Genomic DNA, 12,873 nt, shown 5'->3' with positions numbered 1-12,873 from the left:
AGGGAGAGAGGAGGAAGCAGGCTCCCTGCTGAGCAGAGAACCCGATGTGGGACTCGATCCCAGGACTCTGGGATCATGACCTGAGCCGAAGGCAGCGGCTTAAACCACTGAGCCACCCAGGCACCCTAAAAAAACTCTTATTAATCATTAAGAAAAACTCAGACCTATAGTATCCTTAAAAATATTCTCATTTTTTTATCCAGTAATTTTATATTTAGAAACTTCTTTTAAGTAAATAATTAGATACAGGAAAATGACTTAGACTACAACAAAACATCACAATTTATTCTAAAATGGTAGAATTATGGACAACTTGTTTTACTATTTACATTTTTCCATATTTTTCAAATTTTATTTAGATAGCATTTTTATAATTAGAATAAAACATTTTAAAATAACTTTGGGGGGGCACTTGGGTGGCTTAGTCAGTTGGGCATCTGATTCTTGGTTTCAGGTTGGGTCTCAGGGTTGTAGGGTCAAGCCCTGAGTCAGGCTCCACGTGGAGTCTGCTTGTCCCTTTCCCTTTGTTCCTCCCCTTGTGTATGCATGCACATTCTCTCTCAAACAAATCTTTTTAAAAACAAATAAAAAATAAAAATAACTTTGGGGTGTCTGCCTGTCTCAGCCAGAATACGCGACTCTTGATCTCAGGATGATGTGTTCAAGCCCCATGTTGGGTGTAGAAATTATTTAAATAAATTCAGGTTTAAAATAAATAAGTAACTTTGTCTTCATATTGAAGTATAAATGATTAAATGCTTATAATGACAATGGAAAACTTGATTCTTTTTTTTTTTTTTTTTTTTAAGATTTTATTTATTTGTCAGAGAGAGAGGGAGTGAGAGCGAGCACAGGCAGGCAGAGTGGCAGGCAGAGACAGAGGGAGAAGCAGGCTCCCTGCCGAGCAAGGAGCCCGATGTGGGACTCGATCCCAGGACGCTGGGATCATGACCTGAGCCAAAGGCAGCCGCTCAACCAACTGAGCCACCCAGGCGTCCCGGAAAACTTGATTCTGTTGGGGTTATGTGTAAATTTTTTCATTTATTTAGAATTTGGGAGGAAAAGCAAAAATTGGCCCTTGCAATGTGCAAAGTATGTTTTCTTTTCAGGAATTCTGCAGTAGAAACTGTAGAACAAGAGCTTCTCTTTGTTGGGTCTGAGACTGGGAAACTTCTGGCCATGAGAGAACTTGTTAAAAAGGTATATTTGGGCTATCTTCTTGAATTTTGATGAAGTTCATTAAATCTTATATGACTATTCCTATAGTATATGTAGTAATCTAGAGGTAAATTCTTGAAAACATTGAGTCATCTTTTGTTCCAAGTGGAGAGACTCACCACTTAGATTATGGTAAGTTTTCTGTTCTAGCTCAGGGTAGGCTAGGAAAAAACCTACCTGATGCCCTAAAAGCCTCCTTTTTCCACATCTCCATTTGTATTGGTTCCCTTAATCTCCTCCAGTCCCTCTGCTGGTTTCTTCTGAAACTCTAGGAGCATTGTAGAATAATTTAAGACACCGAGTGTGGTTTTCTGTTTTTTATACCTTAAGTAAATATTGAGTAGAAGCCATAATCAAAAGTTAACTGTGAGGGGTTAGGGCAGGGGAAAATAAAACAAATAGAAATCTTGAGCCCTGCCCCTAGAATTTAGTCTTTTTTAGGGGATAAAAGAAATAGACTTGTGTTAACATAGTTTGCAGTAAAGTGTCTGTCATAAGAGGCTATAGAGTATTTCTCTTAAGCACCCTCGTAGCATAAGTTAATCAGTTGAGGAAAGTCTTCCGGAGGAGATGCTGCTAATCTGGGCCTTGGAAGGATCTGTGAAAAGTTGATGGTTGGAGGAGGAGCTGGAATATTCCAAGCAGTAGAGGGAAACACAGTGGGTGTAGAGACTCATGAAGAGGTTACCTATTTAAGGCAAAGAGTTTATGGTGAGAATTAAAGAAGATCAGGTTGGACAGGAAAGTTGGGGGTCACGTTAAGAGAAACCACTGGACATTCGAAGAATTTTAAGGAAAATTACTTAAATAGTGATACATAAAATGTAATGGCAAGAGACTGAAAGTAAAGAAACCAGTCAGCAGGTTGTTAAATTAGGCTGGTTAGAGGTGAAGAGGAAATAAATGAGAGAAATGAGGGTGACAGCCTCAATGGTGGAATGTTAAGAATAGTTGGGAGGATGAAAGGAAAAGGTGTTTGCAAGTACCTGGTGACTACAGAAGTGGTTAAGAGCTTGAACTTTGGAGCCAGACAACCTGTGTTGGAATTCTAGCTTCAGGCAAATTAACCCCACAGCTTCCTCATCTGTAAAATGGAAATAATATCTCTCTCATAAAATTATTTTAGTATTAATGATTAATACAGACATAGTACTTAGAATAGTGCTTGGCACACAATGTCATATACATTTGTTTCATTAATATTCTTTTTTTTAAGATTTTATTTATTTGACAGAGATCACAAGTAGGCAGAGAAGCAGGTAGAGAGAGAGAGGAGGAAGCAGGCTCCCTGCTGAGCAGAGAGCCCGATGCAGGGCTCGATCCCAGGACCTGGGATCATAACCTGAGCCGAGGGCAGAGGCTTTAACCCACTGAGCCACCCAGGCGCCCCTGTTTCATTCATATTCTTAAAGGTGTCATTTGGCACTAGGAAATTTTAAGGCTTTTTACATGGATACTCACATGGAGATTATACATGAGGGATTTCTGTCTAGCCTTAGGAGGTCTGTGAACCCTCTGAAGTTGTGTGTTAGATTTTGTGTGAATGAATGGTTGCCTATTAGGAAGCTTCTCAGCTTTATTAGATTTCAGAAGGGGAGCTTGTAAACCAAGATTAAAAAGGTTAAACCCTAATAGAGCAGTTGAAAATAGAGAAAGCCAGTTTGAGGAAGAGGTAGGGTTTGATGATAGAAATGTAAAAATCATCTGCTTGGAGAGGGCAGCTGAGATTATATTTAAAATATTAAGATAATGACTATATTGAGAGAACGGAGAACCAAAGACTAAGCTTTGGTGGAATATCCACAGTTAGGATAAACAGTGAATTAATAAAATTTACTGCATTTTAGCGGAATATAAAGATCTCTGAGGCACAGAAGCCAAGAGATGATTGTTCTAGGGACTGAGCATCTGTCATTACAGAAAGGTAAAGGGGATTATTTAGACATGGTTGTTGGAATTAGCAAGGTGGAAATTAGAGTCAAGTTGTGTAGAGAATGGATGGTGAAGAAGATGGAGGCAGATATAGACCACTGAGAAATTTGGCAATAAAAGGTACACTAAATTGAATTGAGTTTTTTTATGAACTAAAATCATATGAAATACTGTGATTGTATTTTTTTTTAATTATTCTTTTTATTTATTTATTTGATAGAGAGAGATCACAGTAGACATAGAGGCAGACAGAGAGAGAGAGAGAGGGAAGCAGGCTCCCTGCTGAGCAGAGAGCCCGATGCGGGACTCAATCCCAGGACCCTGAGATCATGACCTGAGCCGAAGGCAGCAGCTTAACCCACTGAGCCACCCAGGCGCCCCCTGTGATTGTATTCTTGATTATGGGTTATATGTGCTGATTTATGCCTTCTTTCTTGCAGGGTTTCAATCCACCTGTTCTTGTTTTTGTTCAGTCCATCGAAAGGGCTAAAGAACTTTTTCATGAGCTCATATATGAAGGTATTAATGTAGATGTTATTCATGCAGACAGAACACAGCAACAGGTAAAGTCAAGTGTATATTTTCAAAGTGGTAAAGAACTATTAAACTTTAAAATATTGGCATGGGATTTATGAAGTACTTGTTTTCTGTTCCAAGAGTAGTACTAAAATATTTAATATGTGTTTTATTCACCAGAGAGATAACACAGTCCACAGCTTCCGAGCTGGAAAAATCTGGGTTCTTATTTGTACAGCCTTGCTGGCCCGCGGGATTGATTTTAAAGGTGTGAACTTGGTGATCAACTATGATTTTCCAACCAGCTCAGTGGAATACATCCACAGGATAGGTGAGTTTTCTCTTCTGCTGCTTACCCCTCTGCCCACTGACGCCTCGGCACTACTCGTCTGTCTTGCACTTATTCCTTCCGTTCATACGTGCTCATTTTGTAGTGCTCATTTTAGTGAAAAGCCAGTGACTTACATGTGAATCTTGATGTTTCCTTTCCCCAGAAAAGTGTTTTTTTATGGTCTGGGTTTTTTTTTAGGTCGAACTGGAAGAGCGGGGCATAAAGGAAAAGCTGTTACATTTTTCACTGAAGATGATAAACCATTATTAAGAAGGTAAATTAGGGGGCACCTGGGTGGCTCAGTCATTAAGCGGCTGCCTTCGGCTCAGGTCATGATCCCAGGTTCCTGGGATTGAGCCCAACACAGGCTTCCTGCTGAGCCCTCACACCCCTGGTTTGTGTTCCTCTCTTGCTGTCTCTCTTTCTCTCTCTCTCTAATAAATAAAATCTTTTTTTTTTTTTAAGGTAAATTAGGAAAAATAACTTATTAAGATGGCAAGACCACTTTATGTTCTTGTATGCACACACAGTTAAAATGGACAAGTCCCAAATACTGTTATAGCATTAGTCAACCAGATTTTAGCTGTGACTAAAGGAAAAATCAGAGGGCTTTGTTTTTGCTCTTTCATTACTAGAATTTAGAAGTATTCATAATGGAATGTTCATTATTAAATTTCAGATTCACAGGATTCTCCCAATAGCCATTGGTTAATATTACTGGCAATGTAATAGTGAAGTTTTTGGATTGGTTAATAAAGTTAACCCGAGTCTCTTTAGCCCAGTCAAAATTATCTCTTACCCTGGTGCATCCTTCTCTTTACTCTTCTGGGCAGATGGAGTTTTATATTTAGTCCTAGGAAATCTGTTTCAGTAACACACTCCCCATATTATTCAGTTGTAGCTCTTTGAAGCCTGGGTAACACATGTACTTTTAGAATCTTGGGTCTTAATTTAGCCCAGCATCATAGATCTTAAAATAAAAGCTGAGTTTCCTACATTTTGGCTGCCTCCAGTAATTTTAGACTGGTGATAATTGATAGTACTTTGCATTTCTAACAAATGAAATTGAGTTATGGTCAAAGGCTGTTTGTACTTTGATCTGTTTATCAGTTTTGGCAAAGACTTTGATTTGTGCCTTCTGAACCTTGGCTTTGTCATCAGCCTTGGGTATCCTTTCAGCAGACTTTTACACATTCATGTGTAGGGGAGTCTATTCCAAAAGCCTAGATTGACTTCCATCTCCTCAGTAACTCCAAGCATGTGAATCTAATGACCTCCATGTCAACATAACCATGCTTCTCATGGTTTTTCCATCCAGGCAAGGAGGATAAGGATAGTATTTCATTAGTGAAGGGTTTTTGAGTGGATCGAGTAAGTCACTACACGTAAAAAGCCCAAGACAGTGCCAGGTGCATAGTAAGCTCTATCATCTAATAATTTCTGATTAGTGTCTTCATCCAAGATTGGGTTAGCTTTTCAGGGCTTGGTAAATGTTGAGCAGAAATAGCTATTAGGTAAAATTACTCATCAGCAAGCACATCAATTTCAGTCTAGCAGACAGTCCTCTCTCAGCAATCCAGTGTTCTTACATCTGGTGATCATTTATAGCAGAACACTGTACTGGATTACTTTCTCATATATGTGTAGTTTTCATTCCTCTTGAATTTTACAGAGGGTTTAAGTGTGTAAACATCAATTTGATCAGATACAAATTTATGTTTATGGGTTCCTTTTCCAGTGTTGCCAATGTTATACAGCAGGCTGGATGTCCTGTGCCAGAATACATAAAAGGTTTCCAGAAACTACTAAGGTATAATCTTTAATTTACTTAGATCTCCCCCTCTCTTTCTCTCCCTTTCCCCCCACATATGCTTTCTTGCTTTCACACTCTTGAAATTACAGTTCTAGCAATACCACTACTTTCAGAAATTCTAAGATAAAATTTTTCCTTTTTAAATACCTGTGAATATGTCTTCCTTGTCAGTTTTTTCATTCTTGAAATGTTAAGTATTCCGATTTTTTTAAAAATTACTCAATATAAGTGAAATAAGCTTAGAATTTATTTTAGTTCATAAAACTGATAAAAAGCCATTAATTGCCCCAAATCAAACCTTAATGTTTGTTGGCACAGGAGCTAAGTGTGATACAGGACATATTTTAATCATAGTTAATACCTTTTTAAAAAATTGATCAAATTTATAATTCCCTGGGGTTATCTCTAAATGCTGTTGGGTAATCAGCATTTTAAAGTGGTTGTAGTGTCACCTAATTTTGTGATCAACAATCAAAACTAGTTTTAGCTTACACTCTTTTCAGGTAAGTTCTACTGAATTTCATTCTTTCCTCTTTTTATAATTTTCAGCAAACAAAAGAAAAAGATGATTAAGAAGCCATTGGAAAGGGAGAGCATTAGTACAACTCCAAAGTATTTCTTAGAAAAGGCTAAGAATAAACGGTAAGTATATACGAGAAAAGTGACTGTTGACTCTGTCATATGATTATATTAGGCTTTATTTCTCCCTAGGATGAATTTTTTGAGGTAGAATTGATAGGTTCAGTCAGTTATAGAATATAATAAAAGTAATATATTTTATGTTGCTTATGATTTGGGATCTTGTAATGATCTGTTTTTTTTCCATCTTTGAAAGAATGATTCCAGTTCACTTTGAATTAATATTGCACTCCCCACCAGCTCTACACAGCCTACATCAGTACATACTGCTGAGATGGTGAGGGCTCTTAACTCATATTGATGGAATCTTCCCTGAAGCTCCCCATTCTAGGCAGGATTTCAGTGTAGTCTTAGGCTTATCCTGAAGCACATTGTAACACCTCTAGAAAGTATGACTTGAGTAAATTTGTAGTTGTTCAGCTGAGTTTTAGGAGGATGTTAAAGCATTGATTTTTCTTTTTCTTTTTAGCATACACACAGGACTATCTTTTAATACAGGGAATCAAGACAATGCTAACCTGTACTGCTCTTTACACTATTTAAGGAAAATAACACTCTTCAAATTCTACCAGTACCAGTTTGTATATAATATATATAAATTGTAGGCATTTACCAAGTACCTTTTCTCCTGCCAGGTGCTTTGGTATGTGAATGAATCTAAAATGAGACCCATTTAAAGTCAGGGAAAGGTATGCATTAAAAAACATTAGAGAATAATTTTTAAATAAAATATAAGTTTGGAGATGACAAATATTCTTAATTGGTATAGTTACAAAAAGCTTCAAGGAGTTAGAACGATCTTTAAGTATAGGTAAAATTTAGGGATATGGAGGGGACACAGTGAAGAAAGTCATGAAAACTGGCATGCACTTTCCTTCTAAGTGGAACAAGAGTCTTATTTGACATTTTGTATTGACTATGAGAAGTTCAAGGATATAGAGTGTACACAGTGTCCCAAAGTTTAGTGCAGTTTTAAGCTTTAATAACTTGGCTTAAAAAAATATCATTTGAAAGCTTAAAAATTTTAATTGTGTCTATACATACTCATTTTTGTTAGTTCTTAGTATTAAGAACATTCTTTATTTGAATTTTTTTTTTCTGGCAACGGTTTCTGGCTGACACATAAATCAGTGGGTTGGTAAGAGATGGTCACCCTGCTTGGACACCTGATCTTTCTCATTAGACTTTTTCTTTCTTTTTTTTTTTTAAGATTTTATTTATTTATTTGACAGAGATTACAAGTAGGCAGAGAGAGAGGAAGGGAAGCAGGCCCCCTGCTGAGCAGAGAGCCCGATGTGGGACTTGATCCCAGGACCCTGAGATCATGACCTGAGTCGAAGGCAGCATCTTAACCCACTGAGCCACCCAGGTGCCCATCATTAGACATTTTCTTGCGGCTGTATCAGAACTGTTGTGTATTCATCAGAACCTTACTATGTCTGTGATCTTAAAGCTAGAATTGGAAGTCTAATCTCCTCAGGCACTGACCAGCAGCTGATGAAAGTTTTAACAAAAAATCAGAAATCTTCTATAGTATTAAGATGGGGCTATGTTGAATTTTAATAAGAAACAACAATATTTTAAAGAATTATAGTTTGGATGTTGATTTTTATAAGTTTGTAGTATTTACACTTTGAGGTGTTTAAACTTAGCTGCACTTAAACTTTGAGGACACTTGATAAAAATCTTGTCACTTCAGCCCCCCACTTAAAATGCTGTGGTCATTTCCATTGTTTCACACTTCAAAGCCAGCCTTCTCAGGGCATGTGGGTGGCTCAGTGGATTAAGGCCCTGCCCTCAGCTCAGGTCGTGAACCCAGGGTCCCGGAATTGAACCCCACATTGGCCTCTCTGCTCATCAGGGGGCCTGCTTCCTCCTCCCTCTCTGCCTGCCTGTGATCTCTGTCTGTCAAAAAAAAAGCCAGCCTTCTCTATAGAGCACGTAAACAACACTTGATCCAACTCCAGCTTACCCTTTTACTCTAGATGGTCCTTTAATGATCCTACCCATACCTTGCTGAGAACTCTGATGTCCATATGTCCAGGCCTAGTTTTCCATATAAACCTGAATCTTGTTGCCTGGTGGACCTCACATCAGTCACTTCAAACTCAGCTTGATAGAATGGAGGGAAATATTGGATTTGAAGTCAGAGGATTGGCTCTCATACCACCTTTTCCTGTGTGACTTTGGACAGGTCATTTCCCCTTGTGTATTATAGAAATAAGTACGTAAATCATGCCAACTCTGCTACTTCAAGGTTGGTTAAGGATTAAATAAGTTAGTATACATCCAGGAACTTTGCCTTACTAAATTGTAGAATGCAAACATTAGTTATTTTCTCCCAGCATTCTTCCTTTTCCTCCGTTAATTAATGGCATTCACTAAACTCTAAAATCATACCGTTAGGGTTCATATCTCACATTTATTATCAGTGTGTGATGATCAAGTTATTCAACCGCTCTGCCTCATTTTCCTCATCTGTCAAATAAGGGTAATGTTAGAATCTTCTTCCTAAATTGGGAAGATTATCTGAGCTGATACATAAGAAGCACTTATAACGGTATCTAGCGCTTAATCAATGTGAGCTCTTACTATTAGTAATGTCAGAGTCAGACTCCATCTTTTATACCAGGCTGTAGTGAGTTTACGGTGATAAGTTTCTGTCTCACTTAGGTGATTGTGGTTTCCTAAAGGGCAGAAACCATGTCTAATGCATCCTCATGTTCCTAGTGCTTCATATACTTGATTAGACAGGTTTCAGGAAATGTTTTTTAAACGGCAGAGCTTTAGAAAGTACATATATCTAGAATTTTGGATTCAACTTTCTTTAATTTTCTTGTCACAGGAAAAAGGTCCCTGGTCAGAACAGCAAGAAGAAAGTAGCTCTGGAAGACAAAAGTTAAAAGCAGACTTTTTAAAAGACTGTATCAGAAATGGAACTTAATGACCCCAGCATGAATGTTGTTTTCATGAAATACTTGAAATCCTGTAATCACCTGTAACATTTGAAATCAACTACAACAAAGTGGGGCTGATGAAAAATGATCCTAAACTATCAATGCATCATGTCAAATTTCAATTTATAGGTGACTTTTAAATGACACAATGGAAATAACATTCATTCACATTTCTGTGGTGTGAATGCAGAGAGATACTTCTTATAGAAGAACAAAAGCTTATGCTAAAATTAACAACAGCCAAATGTGGTGAGCTCTGAAGGATTTTTCCCTTCAGTGTGAAGGAAGGTGTGATATATGCTGTGAGGAGGCATCTGGAACCAAATTTTAAAATAAAGCCTTGAGATTAAGTGCTCCTTTTCAACACCACCCTCACTTTTTTTTTTTTTTTTTTTTTGAATGGACAAGAAGCAGCACAGGCTGTCTACCAAGAAGATACCTATTGTTTGCTTTATTTTACTATTAATTTGTTGATGGCCTTTTGTGGTATGAGTCACAACAAAGAGCCTCTTCTGTGGCTGGTTACTCAAGTTCCCTAGAATTTTAAATTCTTTGGTCTATTAAATATCCTTATACCTCATCGGTAAAAGAGCTCATCTCATACCCTAGGTCCTAATGTTGCAGCTACAAGATTATGGTCAGCCTTTCCCTTTCTTACTTCAATTTTCCATCATTTAATCATGCTCTTTCCTGTCTCTTTCCATTCAAGATGACTTTGCTCAAAAACCGATAAACACTTTATCCTGATAAGAAAGAATGTTCCTGTTACTTGATACACCTGAGGCTGCATTCTCTTACAGGTTGTCTTTCCTGAGGCTTTATGACCCTGCATCCATTTAGGAAACCGGTCTCTGCCAAAGGTAAAGAGTTCCACTTACACGGTGATGGAGACTATTCACTGTTAGCAGATTGTTCTTAGTTGCTAGTTTTTATACATTTGGAATAAAAAATTGACTTCAGGGACACCGGGGTGGCTCAGTCAGTTAAGTGGCTGCCTTCAGCTCAGGTAATGATCCCAGCATCCTGGGTCTGAGTCCCATATCTCCTTGCTGGTGGAGAACCTGCTTCTCCCTCTGCCTCTGCCTGCCTGTACTCGCTCGCTCGCTCTTTCTCTGACGAATTAAGTAAAATCTTAAAAAAAAAAAAAAAAAAGCCTGCCTTAAAAAAAAAAATGTTTACTTCATACACGTAAGGTACTTAGAATGGCACCTGACATGAATGGTAGTTATTATCAATGCTATTACAATACTGGGATATAAATAATCTTAGTAGCATTTGAATTAAAACATTAATTTCCTTTATTCTCATCCTTTTGTTCTAATGTCAGGGCAGATAGGCTCCAACTTGAATATTTTAAGTGAAACACATTGTTCAGCTTCAGAATTTATGTAAAAGGAGAACTTTTGCTACATGGTGCAAAAAAACAAATACAAGCATGTGATTTTTCTTTGTTCTTGCAAACAGATCCTTGACTCTGTTTATCCTGGAGGTAGTTGTGATGGTGCCACCTCTTGTAAGCTTTACGACTTTGAATAGGTTCTTTAATTTCTCAGAGCTTCTGTTTTTTCATGCATGAGATTGGGAGTAATAACAACCAACTATGTCCCAGTATCAGAAGTGCCTAGCTCTGTGCCTGCCATGTTATAAATTAATGCCAAATATTCCTTAAACAAACACGATGTATTTGGTTAGGAATACAAGGCTTAATAACATAGTCTGTGCCCTTAGAGTGTAGTGGTGGGTATAGAGTAAAGGAACAAATAGTGTAGCAGGCAAATGCCATGTTAGACATAATGCCAAGATGCTGAAGCATCAGAGGATGGCGCCTGACACCATGGAAGGCTGACCTGTGCTGAGTCTAGCAGATGTAGGAATCCACAGGCAAAGGAAAACAAAGTATCATGGCAGAAACAAGATCACATCTTCTGTGATCCTGAAAAAACACTCCCTTCATTTGACTTTATTTCTTTTTAGTATTTTCTCCTGTGTAACTACCCATCCTTAAATAACAGTGGCTATATACATCAGTATTAACTTGCCTTGTCAATGGATTAATACTGAATTTAAGCACTTTTATGCCAGTTGGGACTATATACTACAGAAATTTCAGTTTCACCTAAAGAAGAGAAATGAAATTAGTAGACCGTTGTGAGAAGAGAATACATGATAATTGAATTATTCACTAGCAGCTGCGCTAATGAAATGAGTAAGGATTTTTATGTGAAACACCTGGGTTTGAATCCTGATGCTGCTGCTTTGCAACCCTATGAGCGGGGCAAATTACAACATCTTTTAACCTTGGTTTTCTCATCCTCAAAATGCCAATACTCACTCTTAGGGACACTGAAGATTTGAAAAAATTCGGTATGGTTCCTGACTAGTGATTTGTGCCCAATAAAAGATAACTATTATTACAAATGGTTTCCATGTAAAAGCCTTGGGGCTAGAGTGAAAGATAAAACTAATTATAATTAATCCACTACTCGCTAATAAGCAAACTGCTTGAAGGCTTGAAAAGGTTAACCTTGGACTTTTGTATTTTACTTACAGTAGTTCGAGTAAAGGAAAAAAGTAAAAATGTGCCCAGATTTTATATATATGTGACATTATATATCGGGATAAGTTTAGAGTAATGAACTGTTTTCCAAACACCATTTTGCCCCTGCTTGTAAATATAGGAAAAGCAGGGATTATTGGGTAGCGTGATGGCAGAACCAAACACATGAATGGTGCACGTTGAAAGTTTTGTATACGGGTTATAGGTTTACTTGAGCTAGGCTGCTTTACCGAATTTTAAACACCTTCATCTTCTGGGGTGGGTGCCGAGAGGAAGCTGCCGAGTTCTCGGGAAAAAAGTGATCACGGATCAGCTCTGTGAAGCTATCAAAGGAGGGTCCAGGATTCACCTATTCTTTACGTGTAAAAAGAATAAAAGAATACCCGTACACCATCATTGCAGTTTTAAAAAGCAGGATTCGCTCTCCTCTTTCCACCAGCCAACATGAGGGTTTTTCAAACCGAAGGACATCGCTTTGCCGCTCGGCCCCCAGCCGGTCCCTCCGAGACCCTTGCCAGAGAATGAATCAGCTCTCCTGGGCCGCCCGGGCAACCCCAGAACTAGAATCGCTCTCGCAGTACCCTCGGCTGCGGTCGGGCCACGTGACGAGGATGCGCCACTTTACCCCTCCCCGGGGCGCGGAGGGTCACGTGGGCGCACGGCTCCGCCCCGTCGCCCAGTCCGCGGCGTGGAGGGGCTGGCGTTCGCCCCGGAAGTGGCTGTCTTCAGCTGACAGCTGCTTGTAAGGTGGCGGCGGCCGGCTCGGAACAAGATGGCGCTGCGGCCGGGAGCGGGAGCTGGCGGCGGTGGGGCCGCGGGAGCCGGGGCTGGGGCCGCCGGGGGAGGCAGGTGAGTGTCAAGAGCCGGGCCACGGCCCCAGGGCAGGCCCCGCGGGGCCGAGGGTTGTGTG

The 12,873-nt window shown here is 39.1% G+C and overlaps 2 protein-coding genes across 3 annotated transcripts in view; both read left to right on the top strand.

Annotated features, from left to right (window-relative positions):
* Positions 1–10,851, top strand: part of DDX52 (DExD-box helicase 52) — a 23,293-nt gene extending 12,442 nt beyond the window's left edge. The window contains exons 9-15 of one of the 2 annotated variants that reach the window (XM_059379738.1): positions 1,110–1,200; positions 3,591–3,713; positions 3,847–3,997; positions 4,196–4,271; positions 5,736–5,807; positions 6,360–6,452; positions 9,295–10,851. In XM_059379738.1, the coding sequence (XP_059235721.1) occupies positions 1,110–1,200; positions 3,591–3,713; positions 3,847–3,997; positions 4,196–4,271; positions 5,736–5,807; positions 6,360–6,452; positions 9,295–9,352 (664 nt within the window). In that variant the 3' untranslated portion in view covers positions 9,353–10,851. The remainder of the gene's footprint in view (positions 1–1,109; positions 1,201–3,590; positions 3,714–3,846; positions 3,998–4,195; positions 4,272–5,735; positions 5,808–6,359; positions 6,453–9,294) is intronic. The other variant, XM_059379739.1, reaches the window with a different exon arrangement.
* Positions 10,852–12,635: 1,784 nt separating this feature from the next.
* SYNRG (synergin gamma) overlaps positions 12,636–12,873 on the top strand; it is an 88,299-nt gene continuing 88,061 nt past the window's right edge. Inside the window, exon 1 of the mRNA XM_059378563.1 lies at positions 12,636–12,812. Within this exon, the coding sequence (XP_059234546.1) occupies positions 12,736–12,812 (77 nt within the window). The 5' untranslated portion in view covers positions 12,636–12,735. The remainder of the gene's footprint in view (positions 12,813–12,873) is intronic.

Source organism: Mustela nigripes, chromosome 16 (genome assembly GCF_022355385.1).
Source record: "Mustela nigripes isolate SB6536 chromosome 16, MUSNIG.SB6536, whole genome shotgun sequence".
In the NCBI taxonomy this organism is placed as follows: Eukaryota; Metazoa; Chordata; class Mammalia; order Carnivora; family Mustelidae; genus Mustela; species Mustela nigripes.
Note: the sequence above shows the minus strand (reverse complement) of the source record. Positions and strands in the feature narration are given on the sequence as shown.